Consider the following 22814-nt stretch of genomic DNA (forward strand, 5'->3'; position numbering starts at 1 on the left):
GCCTCCTGGGCTCTCAGCAACAGGGCTTTGGCCTTGCAAATCTGTAAGGCAGCCACCTGGTCGTCCTTGCACACATTTACAAAATTTTACCAAGTCTGCTGATGCTGGTTTGGGTCGCAAGGTGTTGAAGGCGGCTGTTGCCCAGCCTTCCATCTGAGTTACTTGAGTTTTTTTCCACCCCGGGGACTGCTTTGGGACATCCCACGGTCTCTGTGTCCCCCAATGGAGCCGAACGAGAAAAGTAGATTAATATGCTTACCGTAAAATCTCTTTCTCGGCGGATCCATTGGGGGACACAGCACCCACCCATTTGTTCTGGTGTCCTTGATTCGGTTACCTGTCCGAGGGTTGGTCCGGTAAATTTTTGGCTGTGGTTTCCTTACCTGTCGGTCCTCTCCTACTGCTTTGGGACTAAACTGATAGCTTAGAGCCTGTAGGCTGGGTATATCCTGCAGGGAGGGGCCGACTTTCTTTTGTTGCCCAGTGTCAAGCCTCCTAGTGGCAGCAGCATATACCCCACGGTCTCTGTGTCCCCCAATGGATCCTCCGAGAGAGATTTTATGGTAGCTATAAAAATCTACTTATCTTTATTACAATAACACCTTTAAAATACTAATACAAAAATATATAATAAATACAAAAGATCGTTACACACACAATCGATAAAGATCTCATAACTAAAGATCTCACAATGGGTCAATCCCACATTTTCCTGATGCGTTTCCCCGTATATACCAGATAGTATTACGGTTCATCAGGGGATATGACAGTGAGTGAGTGGAGATTATTACATAAGATTATTCCATCTCATAGAACAAGATTTGAGATAATACATAAATAAGTGGCTAAAAAAAAATTGCATTGCACATAATGAAAGCAAAAAACAATATATATATAGGCTTGCCGATGAAACAAGATCACATTAGTTTGATGCCAGAAAAAGGATCATAAAAGGCTTGACAGGCAGCTTCAAGATACCACTCTTTTTCCTATAATAAAGAAAAAACTAAACATAACAGCACATAGCAAAGCACATCAGCCAAAATTGTCACATACAGCATAGATTGGATTATGATATACTTTAGAGTATAGGGAGAACACAACCCACAGTAGCAATTATGATGAGTAATAGATGGACTTCATGAGAAGTTTACATACATTTTTCCACAGATGATAACCCTCATATCGACTGATATCACATTCTGGATAGAATAGTTCCGGACACACAACGAATACATCATCCAACTGCTCGATTTATTTTTATTTTTTTGTTTAAAGCATAATTATTTTTTTATTTCACTCTCGGCACTACCACCAGCTCAGGGGGACTGCAATGGGGAGCCCAGTGGCTCCCTCATATGCAAATTTAACCCTGGGCTGGTGGGAGAGTACCATCGTTTTTGGAGAGAAGGAGAGCTGTTGGAACCCTCATATCATCTACTGGGGAAGATATATAGATGATGTGTTCATTGTGTGGTCCGGAACTGAAGACCTGTTTAGAGAGTTTGTGAATGATCTTAATCACAATTCCCTTTGTATCAAATTTACCTTTGATATACATCGTGACCGGTTGCTCTTTCTGGATGTTCTAATTAGTAGGGGGAACGAGGGTTTCCTGGAAACTACAATGTTTCAGGAAGTCCACATTGACGAACAGTTTATTATGTTGGGAGAGTTACCATCCTTATCCCCTTTTAAAAAGGGTATACCAACTGGGCAATATCTAGGTATTTGCCATAACTGTTTGTTGCTGGGGACTTTCAGGCAGCAGGCAAGAAAACTGCGAGTTAGATTCATCCAGAGGGGGTACCCCATACAGATTGTATCATCTGCATATAAGAGAGCTGTCACCTCTGAAAGAAAAGATCTACTTACCCCTAGAGTAAAGGAGAGTGGAGGTGGTCATGTCAGGTTAATTGGTAATTTTGATAAGTAGGCCGAGAGAATTCAGGCTATTTTGAGGAGACACTGGCCTATCCTTCTGAATGATAAAGACCTGACTGATGTCCTACCTACTTTCCCCTCATCCCCTTTAGGAGGGGTAGGTCCCTTAGGGACAGGCTTGTGCATAGCCACTTTCAGGGGATCAGGAAGGAGGGAAGATGGTTGGACAGAAAGCCCTTAGGTATGTTTCGCTGTGGAAAATGTATTGCATGTACAAATGTTCACCAAACAAAACATTTTTCCAGTGTAGTAACTGTCAGAACGTATGAAATACGTGACTTTGCCAACTGTGACACTGAAGGTTTGGAGTATCCTTGTGTACGTGTCCCTTACAATACGTGGGGTAGACAAAGAGAGCTTTCAAAAAGAGAATTAGGGAACATATTTGTGACCTCAAGAATAGAAGGGACACCCCGCTAGCCCAATATGTTCTTGAAAAACATGGAGGTAATACTGATAGTGTTTCATTTTGTGTGATGGAGGTGGTTCGACGCTCACCTAGAGGTGGTAGATGGGATAAGGAGAATCTTGCAAAGAGAGGCAGAGTGGATCCACAGGATGGGATCGGTTACACCCCAGGGCCTAAATTGAACGTCTTACTTTTGGAGGTTTCATTTAGGATGGCTCTAATCTGTAGTTTGAGCTATTGTCCAGATATTTGAGATCCTCTGGAGGACATTTTTTAATGGCTGTCTCAGGGTACTGACTATATATACTGATGACCCATGAGTTAACCTAATCAATATTGGCTTTAATGAGCATTTTATTTTTGTTTTTGGAATGTGTATTAGTCTGATGCCCTATTGGCACTTTCGATATTATCGTATTCTTAGTGTCCAAATATAGATTTTATACAGTGGTTCCTAATGTTATGATCTTTGCTATATGAATAACTATAAATACCCTCATATCGATGTTATATAATCCACTATATTTTTTTATAACTAGCTTTCACACGTAGCTCCCTTTTAGAATCCTAGTGCTGTAAAAGAACTTCACAGTAGTATGTGAAGTCAGTTTATCTAAGCTCTATGTATATACACTACTCTGTACTTCCTTTATAGGTGTTAAGCAGCGTTTTATTGTTGTTAGGGAGATGCAGGAATATACTAACCAACAATGTATTCAGTATAGAGAGACGTGGAGCACATTGTAGTAGTATTGACAAGCAAACATGAGTCCTTGGTTGTCAGATAGATGTATGAGTACACCAATTAGCGGTGGATTCAGTATAGAGACGTGGAGCGCATCGCTGACACGCAAACACGAGCCAGTTCCGGAAGTGATGCAGTTGGCTTCCGGATCTGGGCACGAGGAGGAACGCGCAAGGAGGGATATATAAAGGAAGCTGCATCTTGGTATGGATACCACTAATCAAGATCGGTGAATGAGTGGTCACGTACAGTGAGTCTCAGCAGTGGAGGTATATTTTTTGTACATAATTGTCTTGGCTTTACTAGTATTGATTGTTGGGAGGAACACTAGCCTGAGCATGTTATATGTTTAATGTAGATACAGATGGAGATAGAGGCTTAAAAACCTTATATAGCGGCGAACATCTGGCCCTTTTGACCTGATTTGAACTTCTGTAGGTAATGGAGCCTTGTATTAATAAGGTGGATAGAGGTTAATTGATTATGGGAGGAAGTAATTCCTATATTATCTTGTGTAGTTTATAGGCTCCTCATGATTGGTTATCACTATTCTATACATCGGACAATATAGTTGGCTTTAAAGTGTTAAGGTAATTAAGATTGATACTATTTGGTGGCTGGATGTATCTTATACAATGGGCATTGCCGTGTGCTATCTTTGAGTGTTTTATAGTATATGATTCATAATATAGTTCTATTTTTGTACTTTCTAGTGATATCTATGAGTATTCCTATTGTTGTCTTGCTGTAGTGCTCTTTATAAAGGGAGTGTACGGTTGGAGGTAATCTATTAATATTCATTATATGCATTTTTAAATGTAGGGGGCCTTAATTACACCTCCTATAATATAAAAAAAATTCTATCCAGAATGTGATCTCAGTTAATATGAGGATTATCATCTATGGAAAAATGTATATGTACTTCTCATGATGTCCATCTATTACTCATCTTAAATGCTACTGTGGGCTGTGTTCTCCCTATACTCTAAGGTATATCACAAGATTATTCCAATCTATGCTTTATGTGACAATTGTGGCTGATGTGCTTTGCTATGTGCTGTTATGACTAGTTTTGTTTTGTTATTTATGTTTTTTCTTTATTATAGGAAAGAGTAGTATATTGAAGCTACCTGTCAAGCCTCTTATGATCCTTTTTCTGGCATCAAACTAATGGGATCTTGTTTAATCGGCAAGCCTATATAAATTGTTTGTTGCTTTTGTTATGTGCAATGCAATTTTTTGTTAGCCACTTATTTATGTATTTTCTCATGTCCTTGTTCTATGAGATGGAACAATCTTATGTAATAATCTCCACTCACTGTCATATCCCCTGATGAACCGTAATACTATCTGATATATACAGGGAAATGCGCCAGGAAAATGTGTGATTGACCCATTGTGAGATCTCTAGTTATGACATCTTTATCAATTTTGTGTGTACCGATCTTTTGTATTTATTAATTAGATATCTTTGTATTAGGATTTTAAGGTGTTTTTGTAATAAAGATACTATATTGTAGCTATTATTTTGGAAGTTTAATTGGTTTGGAAATAGCTATATTGGACAAGTTAGTCCTATGGGTTCAGTGATAGAGATAACTTTTCATACCCACAATGAATGATCAGTGGGTTAAAAAAAAATCGTCAAGCAAGGAGCATCATTCCAAGCAACAGAGCCTGTTAGAACTTACACCTGATATTGCTTCTGTAAATATTTACAGATTGTGTCACAAATGTCAAGTACATCAACAGTTATATTTCTTATTCTGGATCTTTTTCCTAATTTACCGGCCTAGCCAGTGAATCATAACAGTTGTTGCAAATGAGCCTGTAGGCAGTCTTACATTTTTCTTGCAATTCAGTTTTTTTGTTTTTCTACCCAAGTTAATATAGTGTTTGATTGTTTTATTATGCATCTGGGATGCTGGGTAGTAACTCCATTGTAGATGCAGGTAACGTTTTTAATAAAATTATGCTGCATGGTATGTCAGCCTCTGAAACTAGCATGATCATCACAGCATGGAAACATAAAACAGTTCATTCAGGTATTATTTTAAGGGGTTGTCCAGGTTCTGGTTAATAGTGACTAGTGAAGATTTAAAAAAATAAATAAAATAAAATAAAAAATAAAGCAGCTTTAGCCAATGGGCTTAAATTCTGCAGGATTTCTGTTTCTTGACTCTGGGGCTGCTTCAGGAGATATAAACAAATTTTCCGGTACCCATGGGAGTTCCCATGCATGCACAGATAGGAAAGCTGTAGTTTGCTTCATCCTATGCCATTTTCTCAATAAGCTCAGAACAGAGGGTTGTTACTAGTAATGAAAGATGTATAAGAAAGAGTTCAGCTTGATCATGTTACAATTGGGGTATTCTAGCTATTTTTCCTGTACAGAGATATAAATATATATATAAATATTATATTTGGCAGTACTGCAGGTTGTGTGCTGGGATTTTCCAACACAAGACTGTGGCTCAATGAAACCTGAAAGTACAGATTTTTATCATGGCAGTCCCACCTCCATTGAGAAGCTCAGAAAAACTTAGGAAGGTAGCACAAAATGATCTAATAATATGTATTTAATGTTTTGCTCCTGGACAAACCCTTCAGATTTTTGCATATGCTATTTATACTTTATACTATCAATTGAACTTAAGATTCTTGTTTCTGTCAGCTGATATTTTAACATGCATATACATGTTAATATGCTGCATTGATGCTTTAGCGTTTCCCTATGTAATTCATGCTGGTGATTTCCATTTATTAATTATGCCCAAAGGGCATACAGGTAGGTTGTCGAATACACTGGTTTCTGTATGGCATGCAGCCTTTCACCCCAAATAGTGTGTGTCCTAGAAAACCACACCCCTGCTTTTACAGGCACAAAACAAGAAATACTAAAATTGAATATTACCACAGAAATGTTCTATTAAAATTCATCAAATGTCATATCCAAAATTGTCATTAGAAATTAAAGCACAATTCTTAAAGTTTGAAAGTAGCAGGTCCACAGAAAGTATTCCTCTCTTAAAGAGTACCTGTCATCAACTAAACTTTTCCTGATCCCCCTCCCCATCTGTCCCTTACTCTAACTATGCCTATCCCTGTGTTTATTGAGGTTTAAAACGCTGTGGAAATACCTTTTTTTTTATCCCTCTTCATTAGCTCAGGAGCACTGTCTTTCTGAGGGGTGGAAGTTGGCGGGTGCCGGCAGGCATGATGTCACATGAAGCCTGGCCGGGACTCTCCTTCTGCCAGTCTTCTTGTATGCTGCTCTCCCTCTGCAGCAGTGTTTCCCAAACAGGGTACCTCCAGCTGTTGCAAAACTACAACTCCCAGCATTCCCAGACAGCCAACAGCTGTCCGGCCATGCTGGGAGTTGTAGTTTTGCAACAGCTGGAGGCACCCTTGTTGGGAAACACTGCTCTGCAGTGTGCATACAGACTAAGTACAGGGGAGGGACGGCAGCCTCTTTCTGTCTCTCTCCTGTGTCTCTCTGCACTAAAAAGTCAATGCTGAGAACCAGGGGCGGTGGGAGAAATTACAGAGGCAGTAATTAAGATGAATGTTGGGGGGGGGGGGGGGGCACAGAGCAGGGAGTGCAGTGAGATAATACAATGGTATAAGATAACGTGTGGTGAGGGGCAGGGAGAACACAGAGCAGGGGGGAGGTGACTGGCCTCTGTTATGAGAGACATGTGCAGGCTTGTAGCTCACAGTGCTGCTCCAGGCTGGGAGCGAGTCCTGAGCTGAGAGTACTGAACTTCCTGTGGAAGGACCAGTGCCCTTTAAGCATTAGTCCTAAAAGCTGTGCACTTACTATGAAAAGCATAGGAAGCTGCCTGCAGACCAGGCATAGAAGAGAGACCCCTAGTGGCCAAAAGTATAAAATGAAAAAACTGGTATAAATATTAATATTTTTTAATGAAGATATATTACAATATGACTTCATTAATGATTATGAACAACATATTAAAAGTTTTTGTTGATGACGGGTACCCTTAAACCTTTACAGTCTACTCCCTTAAGGCTAGGTTCACATCTACATAGTTTTTTACGTCCATCTACTCAGTCATAAGAACAGAAGAACAAATAAATGGATCCTTTGGATTTGTTGGATGGCGGATACCAGCAGCACCCAAGAGACTCAATTAAATTTTAACAGCGTCCATTTGGTTTCTGGCTTGGTGTCAGTCGTTTGATCCAAAAAGAATATATAAAATCCTGCATGCTGCAGTGTTTTATCTGGTGAACATGTCAAAATTTCTCATATCAATCAGCCATAACATTACTAACTACTACTAGCTGGTGACGTGAATAAAACTAATTGCAATACAACCTGTAATTGATCTGAGCAACTTTAACAAAAGATTAAAGGGGTATTCCGGCCACAGACATCTTACCCCATACCCAAAGCATAGGGGATAAGATGTCTGATCATGGGGGGTGCCCGTCGCTGGGACCCCCCCCTCGATCTCCGTGCAGCACCCACATTCTATGCCAGGCTGCTGCTCCAGTCACCCCCCCCCCTTCCCATAGACATGAATGGAGGTGGCTTGGCGTGACATTATGAGGGGGCGTCGCGTGATGTCACGTCTCCAGTCCCGAAAACACAGTGATTTCCAAAACTGGAGCAGCAAATCGGCATAGAATGCGGGTGCTGCAGGGGGTCACAGTGGCGGGCCCCCTGCGATCAGACATCTTATCCCCTAATAAGGCATCTATGCCGGAATACCCCTTTAACAGTGGATGGCTAAACTACTGGGTCAGAGCATCTCCAATACAGTAGGCTTTGTAGAGTGTTCTCAGTATGCAGTGGTTATTACCTACCAAAAGTACAGTAGGGATCAAAAGTTTGGGCACCCCAGGTAAAAATTTGTATTACTGTGCATAAAGAAGCCAAGGAAAGATGGAAAAATCTCCAAAAGGCATCAAATTACAGATTAGACATTCTTATAATATGTCAACAAAAGTTAGATTTTGTTTCCATCATTTACACTTTCAAAATAAGAAAAACAAAAAAATGGCGTCTGCAAAAGTTTGGGCACCCTGCAGAGTTAATATCTTGTACTGCCCCCTTTGGCAAATATCACAGCTTGTAAACGCTTTTTGTAGCCAGCCAAGAGTCTTTCAATTCTTGTTTGAGGTATCTTTGCCCATTCTTCCTTACAAAAGTCTTTCAGTTCTTTGAGATTTCTAGGCTGTCTGTCACACACTGCTCTTTTAAGGTCTATCCATAGATTTTCAATTATGTTGAGGTCAGGAGATTGTGAAGGCCATGGCAATGTAATCCCCCGTGGATTTCGAGGTGTGTTTAGGATCATTATCCATTTGTAGAAGCCATCCTCTCTTTAACTTCAGCCTTTTCACAGATGGCATCAAGTTAGCATCCAAAATTTGCTAAAATTTAATTGAATCCATTTTTCCTTCTACTCGTGAGATGTTCCCTGTGCCACTGGCTGCAATACAACCCCAAAGCATGATTGATCCACCCCCATGCTTAACAGTTGGACAGAGGTTCTTTTCATTAAATTCTATTCCCCTTCTTCTCCAAACGTACCTTTGCTCATTCCGGCCAAAAAGTTCAATTTTAACCTCATCGGTCCACAGAACTTGTTTCCAAAATGCATCAGGCTTGTCTATATGTTCATTTGCAAAGTTCAAACGCTGATTTTTGTGGTGAGGACGTAGAAGAGGTTTTCTTCTGATGACCCTTCCATGAAGACCGTATCTGTATACAAGGTTTTGAATTGTTTTTCTCACAATCCTGCAAGCTGTTCTGTCTGATATTTTTCTTGGTCTTCCAGATCTTGCTTCAACTTCCACTGTTCCTGTTGACTGCCATTTCTTAATTACATTCAGAACAGAGGATATTGACATCTGAAAACGTATTGCTATCTTCTTATAGCTTTCTCCAGCTTTGTGAGCGTCATCTATTTTCAGTTTCAGATTTCTAGGCAACTGCTTAGAAGAACCCATGGTGCTGATTGTTGGGGCAAGGTCAGATGAGTCTGCACATTTAAAACCTTTGAGATTGACATCACCTGGTCTTCCCAGATGATGATTGAGAACAATCCATGACACTGACAAGTCTCACCTTTGCAAAGGGGGCAGTGCATGCTATAAATTCTGCAGGGTTCTCAAACTTTTGCAGACGCCATTTTTTTTGTTTTGTTTTCTGTTATTTTGAAAGTATAAATGATGGAAACAAAATCTAACTTTTGTTGACATATTATAAGAATGTCTAATCTGTAATTTGATGCCTTTTGGAAATTTTTCCATCTTTCCTTGGCTTCTTAGTGCACATTAATACAAATTTTTAGCTGGGGTGCCCAAACTTTTGATCCCCACTATAATCCAAAGAATGACAACCAGTAAACCAGCAAAAAGATCATTGGCGCCCAAGGTTTATTGATGTGCATGAGGCTAACCTGTCTGGTCTAATCCCACAGAAAAACTAATGTAGAAAGGTATCATAGTACCACTTCCTCTGTATCAACAGGCGGGTGAAAGTTCTTATGCTGTCCCCTGTTAACTGCTTTCATGAGCATCAGAACTAGACCATTAAGCAACGGAAGAAGGTGGCCTGGTCTGATGCAGTCTCCCTTCATCTCTATGACAGCACCATAAGAGTATATCCATTGATACTAGAAGGGACTGGATAAAACACACGATAGGTTGGAATATACAAAATGGCACAATATCCTGAGGATTCCTCTGTATTTTGCAGTGTGCACTTGGGCCATTTATTTCATAACGACTGCAGAAGGTATTCAAGAAAAGTTGTACAAGGAGATGACACAGGTCCTCGGAAAAGGACCCATTACACTGGAGAAAATGGAACAGCTCAGGTTGGTGTTTCTTCTGCTTAGTGGAGTTTGTTGTTTCTTATTTTATTGTATAACTTAAAGGGGTATTAGAAAAAAAATTGTTTGTTTGTTTTGTTAAAAAAAAAAAAAAAAAAAAAAAGTCACCCCAACACTTATAACTTATTTGTATAGAGTTATCACAAATTCTACTGGTTTTTGCTTGATTAACGCTGACAGTAAAATTGTGTACTTATCATTTTTAGTTTGGCGATTGCTCCAGCTCCCCAGTTCTTTCCTCTAGATGCATAATTCTCAGGAGGCTTGGCTGGATCTTGTCTCTGATTTCATCAGAGGTGGTGAGTGATGTCACCACCTCTGACCAGCCTCACAGCCTTTATATGTGTGTGTATATATATAATATGCGCATACATACATTGAATATATCTAATTTAATTAGGACATTTAGAGACGTATGAGCTGTGTTTACATGTTGCCTTGTGCTGAACAATGCCACAGGCAGAAGAACAGACAGGCAATGCATACAGCAGCTTTTGCATTTTTGCTGTGGGGAGACACACTGCTTTGTGTAGAGCAATGTCGTGCAGTAGCTCTGGGTGGGGAACTGGCAGGAGTGTTGTGAGAGGGGAACTGGCAGGAGTGCTGTGGGAGGGGAGTGGGCAGGGTGGGAGGACTGTGATGAAGAGCTGAGGGAAAAAATTGCATTCTAGAAGTTGTAGTAGTGACCAACTGCTCCACCAGGAAGCATGGTAATTAACATAAAAAGAAACCCACAGAGAAACAAAACAAATAGATATTTGGTGATTTCAGAACTGGGACAGACAGATAAGGAATGATGTATATGTTTCTGTAGCATCTACTTTTTGTTACCTGATGTCAGAATACACCATTTAATTCCATCAGACACTACTTTTATGGAACATCTGTTTTATAACATTACATTATTTGACCCTAAATAATTCAGTATGATAACCATTATTTGATACCTTAACCTCTTGGGGACGCAGGGCGTACCTGCACCTGTGACCCAATGTCATATCGGGTCGGTCCCAGCGGCTAACAGTAGCCGGGACCCGTGGTTAATACCTGACATCACCGATCGCGGTCATGTCCGATATTAACCCTTTAGATGCGGCGATCAAAGTTGATCGCTGAGTCTAAAATGTAAAATAAAATACATCCCAGCAGCTCAATCAGGCTGATCGGTGGTGTCCCGATCAGCTGAGGGCACACGAGGAGGGTCCCTACTTTCCTCCTTGGTGTCCGATCGGCGATTGATTGCTCTAAGCCTGAGTTCCAGGCTTGAGCAATCGACTGCCGATAACACTGATCAATGCAATACTATGGCATAGCATTTCCTGCAACCAATGTACTGTATTTTATAGTCCCGTATGGGGGGCTATCACATTGCAAAAAAAAAAAAAAAATCTAATAAAGATGATTTAACCCCTTCCCTAATGAGTTTGAATCACCCCATTTTCCCATTAAAAAAAAACTGTGTAAAAAAATAAATAAATATAAGCATGCGTTATCGCCGCATGCGTAAGTGTCCATACTATAAGAATATATCATTAATTAAACCACACGGTCAATGGCGTACACTTAAAAAAATTCAAAATAGTGTATTTTTGCGCACTTTTTATACCATAGAAAAATTATAAAAAATGATCAAAAGGTTCGATAAAAACAAAAATGCTACCGATAAAATTTTTTTCATGCACGTAGTTATATATATATTTTTTTCCAGAAGTAAGACAAAATCAAACCTATATAAGTAGGGTATCATTTTAATCATATGGACCTACAGAGTAAAGATAAGGTCATTTTTACCGAAAAATGCACTGCGCAGAAACGGAAGCCCCCAAAAGTTACACAATGCCAGGTTTTTTGTTTTGTTTGTTTGTTTTCAATTTTGTCGCACAATGATTTATTTAATTTATTTTTGTTTAGTTTTTTTGTTTTGCTGTAGATTTTTCTGCAAAATGATTGATGTCATTACAAAGTAGAATTGGTGGCGCCAAAAAAAGCCAGCATATGAGTTTGTAGGTGCAAAATTGAAAGGGTTATATTTAAAGGAGTACTCCGCCCTTGGCATCTTATCCCCTATCCAAAGCATAGGGGATAAGATGTTAGATCGCCGCGGTCCCGCTGCTGTGGACCCTGGGGATCACTGCTGCGGCACCCCACCATCATTACTGCACAGAGCGAGTTCGCTCTGTGCGTAATGACGGGCGATACAGGGGCCGGAGCAGCATGACGTCATGGCTCCGCCCCTCATGACATCACGGCCCGTCCCCTTAATGCAAGTCTATGGCAGGGGGCGTGACGACCGCCACGCCCCCTCCCATAGACTTGTATTGACGGGGGCGGGCCGTGACGTCACGAGGGGCGGAGCTGTGACGTAACGATGCTCCGGCCCCTGTACTGCCCATCATTATGTGCAGAGCGATCTCGCTCTGCGCAGTAATGATAGCGGGGTGCCGCAGCAGTGATCCCCGGGTCCCCAGCAGCGGGACCCCGGCGATCTGACATCTTATCCCCTATTCTTTGGATAGGGGATAAGATGTCTAGGGGTGGAGTACCCCTTTAAGGTAAGGAGGAAAAAAGGAAAGTGCAAAAATGGAAAAACCCGAAGTTCCCAAGGGGTTAATAAAACAAAGCTAATGAGTGTTGCTGCAACCATTAAATGCCCCACCTGCTTACTAGGGAGCTTGGAAGCTTCACTAGAAAGAAGTTGTAGGGTGCGTTCACACGCTATTACTAGCAGCAGATTTCACACTGCAGGAAACCTGCTGCAAGTTACGCTACCATTGAATAGGTCAACAGACAGTCTGCAATAGTGTCAGATTTGTGGACTGTCCACGCGGACCCATTTAAATCAATGGTAGCGGGAAACTCGCTACTAGCGTGTAAATGCACCATCAGAGTGTTCAACTTTTTAACATTGTGGGAGTTCAAGTAAAATAGAGTTGCTGCAGAATTGTCTGACTGTCCTATTCATTTGAATGAAGCTTGTAAAAATATTTTTTGCTGCATGGTATACTGCTGGTATGGAGTGTAACTTCAAATCTGAGGTGTGTACATGCGCCTCATGGTAACATTCAGACCTACAGGATCTGTGGCAGATTTGATGCTGTAGATTTGCTTCAGATTTTCTACAGCAGATTTCATAATGGTAAATCAATACAAATAACTAGTTGAACACAGTATCAATACTGCTCCAGAGCATGTATTTGTGAATGTACCCTAAAACGTATTCATGCATGGTTATAGTGTGACTTACTGTATACCTATACCCTGCTCATTCTGTAGTATGGCCTGTAAGTACAATGTACTCTTTGACCAGCCCCTTATAACACATTTCCCCTTTTACATATAGAGCAGCCTTTCTTTGTTTTACAGCATTGCAGCTGCATTAGTCTCCTCCAGTAAAAGGCATAGCATATTACCACAAGTGACAGATCCATATCCTCCATAGATTGTTCCTCAGCTACTCACCAGGATACAGATCCACTGCAATGTTTCATCTTGGATATAATGTGTAGAACATTGTGCAGATAACAAGCGTAAATATCCATTATGCTCACTAAACTCTTATTTGAATAAGCATCTCTAATCATTTGTAGAAATTGTACACAAAGTCAATCTAAATTGAAATTTATAAGGAAAGGCTAGATGAGACATCTTAAGTAATAATCCTTTCCATATCATGGTTTTTATCATTGATCTTTTGTACTACAGCTATTGCCGGCAGATATTGTGTGAGACAGTGAGAACTGCCATCCTTACGCCAATCTCTGCCCGTCTGCAAGAACTTGAAGGGAGAATTGACCAACATGTCATTCCTAAAGAGGTAAGGGGTTCTGCCAAGAATGAAAGGGAAAGCATTTGTCTTCTGTAAATTAAAAATCTAGCGTGGAAAGTTTGCTTAGAGAATCATCTATTTTGCTCATTAAAGAATATACTGTATTTTTTTGGACCATAAGACGGACCCCTGGTTTAAACAAGTGAAAGCCGAAAAATAGACCTTTCATACTGATTAGTCTTCCTAGAGGTCCTATTTACACAGTGTCATCATTTACATGTTATGACAAGCACAATATTCCAGAGTCTTTATTAAGGCCTAAGGTCCTGGTCTAACTGCAGTGGTAATATATATGTTTATTTTTGTTTACATTATCTTGTTTGAAAAATAATTGTATTCCTATTTTTTTATTTTTTTTACAGACCTATTACAAGCAATCATTAGATTGCTAACACTGTTCAATGCTGTGCTAGTCCTGATCAGCTGAGAGGACGAGTGAAGGTCCTTTACCTAGCCCTATCTGATCGGTGCTCCATCACTGCAGGTAGCCTCAGCAGGCTGTAGTAACGGAGTACCGATAACACACATCAATGCTGTGCTAAGGGACAGCATTGCTCAGTTTATGCAATCAAAAGATTGCGTGTAATAGTCCCCTAAGGGAACTAAACAGATATAAAAAGAAATATCCATAAATGCAAATGAGCCTCTTCCCTGAGAAAAGGTCCCATCAAGGCAAAAACAGTACCAATAAAAGTTACAGATCACAGCGCAAAAAAATGAGCCCTTGTACAGCCCTGAATATGGAAAAATAAGAATTATAGGGGTCAGACAGTGACAATTTTAAGTACAAAAAAGTGCTATAAATCGGGTTAATTTATAAGGGGTTTAAAACCAAAACTACTCTTTTGTTATAATAGTCCTTGATGAATACCTTTTTAAGGGGTGTAATTTCAAAGTTGGGCAACTTTTTGGGGCTTCGCCTATAACTGGTTTTGCATGGTGAGATGGCATATCGGTAGGAAAATTGCAATTTTTATTTTTATCCAAATGCAGTGCATTCAATCCTGTAAAAAAAAAAAACTATAATTTACACCTGTGAGGCATGAAATACCCGTGGGGTACATGTTTTCTGCCCCCCTTTATAAATTCCTAAGGGATGTAGTTTAATGGGGGGTCAATATTGAGCCCAGGCCTGATACATCACAATGCCACTCAGCCTATTACCAGCTGAGGCAGGACATCCCTGCGGCCAGGAATTAGCTGAGCCACAGTGTGACCTGTTGGGGCCCCAAAATAAATGAAAAAGAATAAAACAGTGGACAGGAGAGCAATACCAGCCACATTTGGGGGACGGGGCGCAGTGAAAGGTAAGTCAAAACTTTATTATTTGAATTGCAGCAGCCCGGGCTTAATGGGAAAATAAAACATTTTGCTTGATAACTCCTTTAAGTCAGCATTCCTCAACATGTGGCTTTTTATCTGTTTACACCCATTATGTCCTGAAAATGGACAGCCAAAAGTAGTTTTAGTAGCTGTAGTTTTGCAGCAGCTGAAGAGCCACAGGTGGGGGAACAATGCTTTGTTGTATATGCCAATACATGCACATCTCTGCTCAACGTACATACAAGCACACATACAGCTTTACTACACACAAATGCCCACACAGCACTGCTTCACACCATGCACATACATGCACAGCTTTATTATGTACATATGTACTTTCTTGTAGTTCTAGTATTTGTGTGGCTCCTCCAAAGCATGTGACTGGTCACATACTCATGACCTCATCAAAGGTGTTTTCTCCTCAATGCCCAGTTAGCTCTGTGGAAGGTCTCTGCATAGTAGGAAGCTGGCTGTGATTTGCACATGGCATCCAGCTTTCTCTCCTGCCTGGTACTGGTGTCAATGATTGGTACAAAGTAGGAGGTAGAAGAGCGTTCACGTAGTGAGTGGGCACTGTGCTGAATCAGTGCTTTGCCCAATCGTTAGGGAAGCAGTCAGGGCAGCCTGTCACTGTCGAATGGCTCTGACTGAAGACTATAAAACACAGGCATTTTTTAGCAAGATGTTTTAAAAATTGTTTTTTATAGTTAGAAAAGTATTATAAATATTTCTAAACTACTTCGCAATATTCATCTTAACTTGGTGTGATTGAGACTTTTAGTTGCAATTGTCCTGTACCTAAGTTGCATTTGATTTGTTTCCAGACTCTTGTGCTGTATGCACTTGGTGTGGTTCTCCAGGATAACACAGCCTGGCCTTCTGCCTACAGGTATACTATGTCCGTGCAGAATGTAGAGTATAATAATAGATTACATTTTGTGCACCCAAACCTTCTTTTACTGCTGATGATGTATTCTGTATATGGCACTGTGTTCTGTATATCTGAAAATAGGGAAAAAAGAGAGGCGCGCTCCTAGTGGAATATCGTCAGTGTACAGATGTTCAAGTGCTGGTTATTGCATTACCTTTATAGGTTGTGCTGAGAGCACAATACGTCGAAGCGAATGCAGACTCGCTCAGAGCCTTTGATTCCAGATGGGTGGCTGCCTCTGCGTCCTTGACCGTGACTTGCAGATCCGGTGAGTCGATAAGAACAATTGGGGAGGCTTGCAGCTCCAGTGGATAAATAGGATGGACTACTACCACTATCGGCTACAACAGCGAGATGTACTCATCTGCAAACTAACAGGACCCCCATCGGAAGAAATCACAGGTAACCAGGTTGCTAATGGCAACAGCAGAAACCTGGATGAGAAAGACTTGGAAACTATGAATGATCTGTTTTTTAAATTAGAGACAAAAATGAAAGAGGAAATGCAGCACCAAATAGATGTCGAGTTTTTAAATATTTACCAAAAAGAAAAAACACCAAGAGGATTAAGAATGCCTTTTTGCTCTACTTTTAAAAATGACACTGATTACACCAAAAGGTGCAATGAACTAATCGATTCATGTACTTTTAAAATGTTAGATTTTCTATGTGGAAAAAGGTTGTCTGTGTGTAAAGTTTTGAACAATGATGTGATGTCTATCATGAATTAACTAAAAATATTTTCAGGGCACACACAACATTAAAATGAATTCCCACATCACCTCCAGGTTATCAAAACTGGAAACAGAAATTGAGAAAAAGGCTCACAAACTGCATAGAGACAGGCTAGACTATGCTCAGGGTGAGCCTTGGGCTTCGAATAGCAACAATTCCAAATGAGGAAAACACCCTGAGGACCCAATAAATGAAAACAACAAACCCACAAACCATGAAAAAACCTTACAGAAAGATGGAATACCAGGACGAAACCAAGCTGGATCAATGGGCCACAGTAACAAACAATTCACCAACACACTATACAGAATAAGAAGGACCAATAGTGTAATTGAAAACAAAAAAGATACACATGATAAAGACCTGGACGAACCCCCCCCCCCCCCCCCCCCCCCAAACACAGACAAAAATAACATCATAACTCCAAGTAAAAATAAGAAAGAAACAATCGAAAAAAATCGGACAACTAATCCCACAGCCTCTCTTTCCAAAAATGACCAAGAACTCACAAATACTCCAACAACTACTATTCAAACGCCTGTGAAAACATCGGATCCACACCAGCACGAACGGGTTAATACCCCGAAATCACTTTTTATCCAGGCCAGTCACAATCTATCCAAGAAATATGAAACTGCCAATAAAGAATTCTGTGACAGACTGAAACAAAGGGAGGAACAAATATCAAGCTCTCCTAAGATACACCAACAAAGACATACCAGGGTACATTGGATATGATAGATTTTGAAATTTCCCTACAAGAAACCCCCTCTCACCCCGACCCTACACCCCTAGAAACACTTCCCACATCACCTGGAAGTGATGAGAATATAGTCATAATTGACAATACTGATAACAGAAGCTCCCTGGCATTATATATAAAGGGTAGGAATGTCAATATCTCGGAGGGATTCACACAACATGAAGATAACTCAGCTTCATCAGAATCTTTTTTAGGGTAATGTCCGGCCAAACAACCGAACATTCCCTCTATGTTCCAGAAAAAGAAGAACAAGAGAAAAATAGAAGACGTAGGGGGAAGCGAGGAGGAAAAAGAGAGAAAAGAAATGAGAAAAGAAATAAAGAAAAGGACAGTGGAACAGTAAAAATCTTTAATTTATCAAAGCACCATCTAACACCATATGAAACCTCTCTATTAGAAAAAGGCCTCTCATTCTGTCCATTCCACAAAGGAGATGACTTTTAATTATTTCTGGACCTTAACAGATTCATCAGAAAACTGACACTGCAGAGATTTTTTGCAGTAAAAGAAAGTGGAACAGGAAAAAAGCAGAACCCCTCGGAGGATACCATGCAAGGGGTCCCAATATTGAGGTCTTTCACAAATTAGTCTCACAAAAAAGAGAATATGGCTCTGAAAAAACTACAAAAAACACTGAAATTGTTATCCAAAGTGTGGATAAGGGAGGGGGCCTGATCATACTTGATTATGACTATTATGAATATGAAGCCCATAGGATCCTGTCAGATAAAGAATTTTATGAAGAAATATCACACAATCCTTTCCCACAAAAGAAAAAAAAAAGAATCTACACATACTAATTGATGAAGGCCTCAAAGATAACATCCTGAATAAAGATGAAGAAAAATACCTTAAAACTCATAATGCAAACAAACCATACTTCTATTTTTTGCCAAAAATCCACAAATCCCTCAGTAACCCGCCCGGATGCCCCATCATTTCCAATACCAACTCATCCAATAGTAACCTGGCTCATTACATCGATCTGTTTCTGCAACCTTATGGAACAACCCTCCCCAGCTATCAGCGAGATTCCACACAACTAATCCAAACATTAGAAATGCCGTGGAAATCCAGATATCAATTAGTAACAAGCGATGTTTCATCATTATATACCCATATCCCTCATAATGTGGGCCTTAAATGTGTGCAAAACTTTCTTGACTCAGAGAACAAATTATCATCTGCGCAAAAATGCTTCCTGATCAAAGGCCTGGATTTAATTTTACATAATAATTTCTTCACATACAACAAAAAAGTTTACCAACAATGCAAAGGGACCGCAGTGGGCTACGAAGGTCGCACCTGCCTATGCAAACCTATTCATGGGCGCCTTCGAGTCCCAATGCATCACAGGTAATTCTGCTCTAGCATCCCACATAGTCATGTACCGTAGGTACATTGATGATTTATTCTTCATCTGGAATGGACCTGAAAAATCAACCGATATCCTCCTCCCCACTCTAAATAATAACCACTGGGGCATCAAATTCACATTGGAAGCCAGTTCTGAAAAAATCACAGTCTTGCATCTATGCATTTCTCACAATGAAAATAAATTCATCACCTACACATTCTTCAAAACAGTCGATGTCAACAGTTATTTGGAGTTCGACAGTGGGCATTACAAGCAATAGTTAAAAAAAATGTACCTTACAGCCAGTTCCAACACATTAGAAAAAATTGTACAGAAGACAAACACATTCAAACAAGAAGCCAGAATACTAGAAAATCGGTTTAAAGAAAAGTAATAGCCCAAACCAATTGTGAAAAAAGCTTTCAAAAAAGTATGCAATAAATCACAAAAAGACTGCTTGTTCTCAGCCAAAACAATAAATAAAGAAAATCTGCAAAAACAAGTGGAAAAACAGAAGATCAATTTAATTACTACCTTCAGTAATTCTGCAGGAAAAATAAAGGCAGCATTGAAAAAGAACTGGCACATTTTAATAAATGATACCCATCTTAAAGGAAAAATTCCTGATCATCCACAGATAACCTTCTGGCGAGCCCCCACCCTAAAAAACCTTCTAACTCCCACTCAAATCCGCCAACACAAAGAAAAAAGAAAAAAATATGTCTTACCTGTGGGAAGTTTTCAGATGTGGACAAAAAAGATGCAAATGAAATCGAACTCAATGTTCAAAAAATGTCAAACTCAAACAAAGAAATATATCAACTAAAACATAGACTCACCTGTCAGTCATCATACATAATTTATCTCATCGATTGCAGCTGTGGCCTTCAATATATAGTAAGGACAATCCAACCTCTTCATTGTAGAATAAACACAGACAGAACATTAAGAATAAATTCCAACTGCATGGACTTTCCAGAGACTGTTCAATAATTCATCCCATGGAGCTAGATCCTATCCTAGTCACCCCAATTGACCATATCTCAGAAACCTGTTCCAACCGTTTCGAACTACTAAAAAAGCGAGAAGTATACTGGATGTATAAACTCAGTACAGTCTCTCCACGTGGTCTTAATGAAATAGTAGAGACCATTATCTAATATATAAAAAAGTATAAAACCATATATATATATATATATATATATATATATATATATACTACATTCTAATCCTATCAGTATAACCGTTACTTCTATGCACTAGGAACCCAATCCTACTCTCCCTATAACATCTGGCCTTAGACTGCTCTGTATTGCCCGGTACTCCCACTATATAAAGCAGTGGGCCCTCACTATAAGTCTCCAGTGTGGCTTTACATAATATCCTGTAAAAGTCCTAACCACCTCCCAAGTGACAACCACTCTCTCCCCTAACAAACAGTAAAGTTTAGGCACTCGCAAGGAACGATGCAAACCACTAATGAAATATTATGCGCATCAAAGTGGGACATGATGTATGTTTCTCCAGCGCTCCAAAAGACCCAACACATCATTAATCTGACAGACCGCAACCATCAATATACTTAAAGGGGTACTCCGGTGGAAAACTTTTTTTTTAATTTTTTTTAAATGAACTGGTGCCAGAAAGTTAAACAGATTTGTAAATTACTTCTATTAAAAAATCTTAATCCTTTCAGTACTGTTTAGCAGCTGTTTGCTACAGAGGATAATCTTTATTTTTTTAATTTCTTTTTTGTGTTGTCCACAGTGCTCTCTGCTGGCACCTAATGCCCGTATCAGGAACTGTCCAGAGCAGGAGAAAATCCCCATGGCAAACCTATGCTACTCTGGACAGTTCCTGACTCTGACAGAGGTGTCAGCAGAGAGCACTGTGGACAACACAGAAAAGAAATTCAAAAAGTAAAGAATTTCCGCTGTAGCATACAGCTGATAAAAAGTTATAAAAGGATTAAGATTTTTTAATAGAAGTAATTTACAATCTGTTTAAAGGAGTACTCCAGCGTGCACTTTTTTCCATTTATCCCGTCCGGGCTGCAAAATAAAAGAGAACACACTTTCTCTTACCTGCCAACGAGCCCCCGGAGCTCCGGTACACTCCGGTACAGGTGTTCGGTCCCCGGGCTGTATTCTTCTTACTTCCTGTTAGCCCGGCACGTCACACGGAGCTTCAGCCTATCACCGGCCGAGGCGGGACATCGCTGCTGACAAAGAACCTGGTCCGGGTCCGAAACTTCTTAGTTGCATTTTAACAATAAACTGCCTTTTGTTTTAACTCAACTCTGGCAAGTTTTATTGGAGGGAAGGCGCCGTTATCTCGTCCCAATTTTTACCCCAATTGTTCTTGTGTTCTGTATATGGCACTTTATTTATTATGTTTCTTTACCCCTTTATGGAAGCATTACATCACTAGAACTGAAAACTGTCTCTGCTTTCAGATTTAATCCAGAACGATTTGAAGAAGAGATAGCCAAGCAGAATTTAACATTGTTAGGCTTTTCTGGAAGCCAAGAGTGTCCTGAACTTAGGTAAGATTTAGAAAGGTTTTTAGTTGTTGAAAGTAATAGTCAAAATGTAAAAATTGACTGTTGCAGACTTGAAAAAGCATCAGCCTTTTCAAACTTGGGGCACCCCTTGGAAAAAATTGTTACCCTGGGGCACGCCTTACCAAATATTTTCTACAAAAAACTGATAAGATTAAGCAATGCGTAATAACTATATATCTCTTTTTCCAAAATTTAAGAGGCGGCACTCCAAAAGTATGAAACAAGATATATAGTTATCGCGCATGATCCCTGATTCACACTTTTGGAGTGCTGCCTCGTTTCTTTTGGAAACATGTCTATTTGGCGTGAAGTCTAGCCTTTGGGACGCAGAGCACCCGTATGGACTGAAAGTTTTACATTAGAATTGTATGTGTATATATATCTGTATATAGTTATGTACAACAGTTCTGTTCAATCTGATGACTCACATGTGGTGTCTTCTCTTGACTGGAGAGGTCAACTTTTCCTTTTCTTCTCTTTCTTGCCCAGACCATGACTATTATTCACAGCCACAACTCATCTCTGCCAGACAAACATCTTGGGCTTTGCACTTTTCAGGCACCCTCCTAACCTTTTCCCCATCTGCTGCTGCTGCTATTACTACCACAAGATCCATAGGCGGCTGTTGCTACCTGTACTGGGCCTGGGCAAATAGGTGGTGTCCACAAAGCTGGTGTTGTCAACACTATTTATGTTAAAATATAACAATTACAATTATGTATGGTAATGTGATAGCTTTTATGGGCTTGTTCTGCAGTGACACTGCTGGGACCTGTACTGCACCAGCTGGACACAATAATGCAGGGAGGTAACAGTAGGTCACTGTCTGAGGTCAGCCAACTGCTAAATGCTTTACTCAACTGGCTTTCCACTGCCATTCCAGTGGCCCAGACTCTTCTCTGTTTTTGGATGAGTCCTTGTTGCTGTGATGTGTTGTCCTTGAAGAAACTCTGCTCAACCAGTCACAGGCAGCAGTGTTGACCAGCCTTAGCCAGTAAGGCCATGTTCACACGACTGAATGTCCGCACAGAGAATTTCCGTGCGGACATTCTGCAAACTGCCAGTGCTAGGACCACACAGGAATGTGCCATCTTATAGACGGCTATGCATTCATTGCAGAGTCCGCAGAATGAATGAATATGTTCATTCTTTCTGCGGACACTGAAAACTGAATTTCTCTATCGGCTTCATTGGGGGACACAGACAGTGGGTGTATCTTGCTGTCTCTAGGAGGTGTGACACTATGGTGATAAAAAAAAGTCAGCTCCTCCCAGCAGGATATACCAGCCTTCAGGCTCTGAGCTAGTCAGTTTAAGCTTAGTGTCTGAAGGAGGTGGGCGTGATCTGGGTTG

The 22814-nt window shown here is 40.2% G+C and overlaps 2 protein-coding genes across 4 annotated transcripts in view; one reads left to right on the forward strand and one right to left on the reverse strand.

The window, feature by feature from the left end:
* LOC130283890 (alpha-aspartyl dipeptidase-like) overlaps nucleotides 1–22814 on the reverse strand; it is a 287142-nt gene that overhangs the window by 94216 nt on the left and 170112 nt on the right. The window lies entirely within an intron of this gene.
* Nucleotides 1–22814, forward strand: part of LOC130283889 (cytochrome P450 20A1) — a 69817-nt gene that overhangs the window by 40330 nt on the left and 6673 nt on the right. For both annotated transcript variants that reach the window (XM_056533574.1, XM_056533575.1), the window contains exons 9-12: nucleotides 9829–9949; nucleotides 13667–13778; nucleotides 15938–16002; nucleotides 21355–21444. In XM_056533574.1, the coding sequence (XP_056389549.1) occupies nucleotides 9829–9949; nucleotides 13667–13778; nucleotides 15938–16002; nucleotides 21355–21444 (388 nt within the window). The remainder of the gene's footprint in view (nucleotides 1–9828; nucleotides 9950–13666; nucleotides 13779–15937; nucleotides 16003–21354; nucleotides 21445–22814) is intronic.

Source organism: Hyla sarda, chromosome 8 (assembly GCF_029499605.1).
Source record: "Hyla sarda isolate aHylSar1 chromosome 8, aHylSar1.hap1, whole genome shotgun sequence".
In the NCBI taxonomy this organism is placed as follows: domain Eukaryota; kingdom Metazoa; phylum Chordata; class Amphibia; order Anura; family Hylidae; genus Hyla; species Hyla sarda.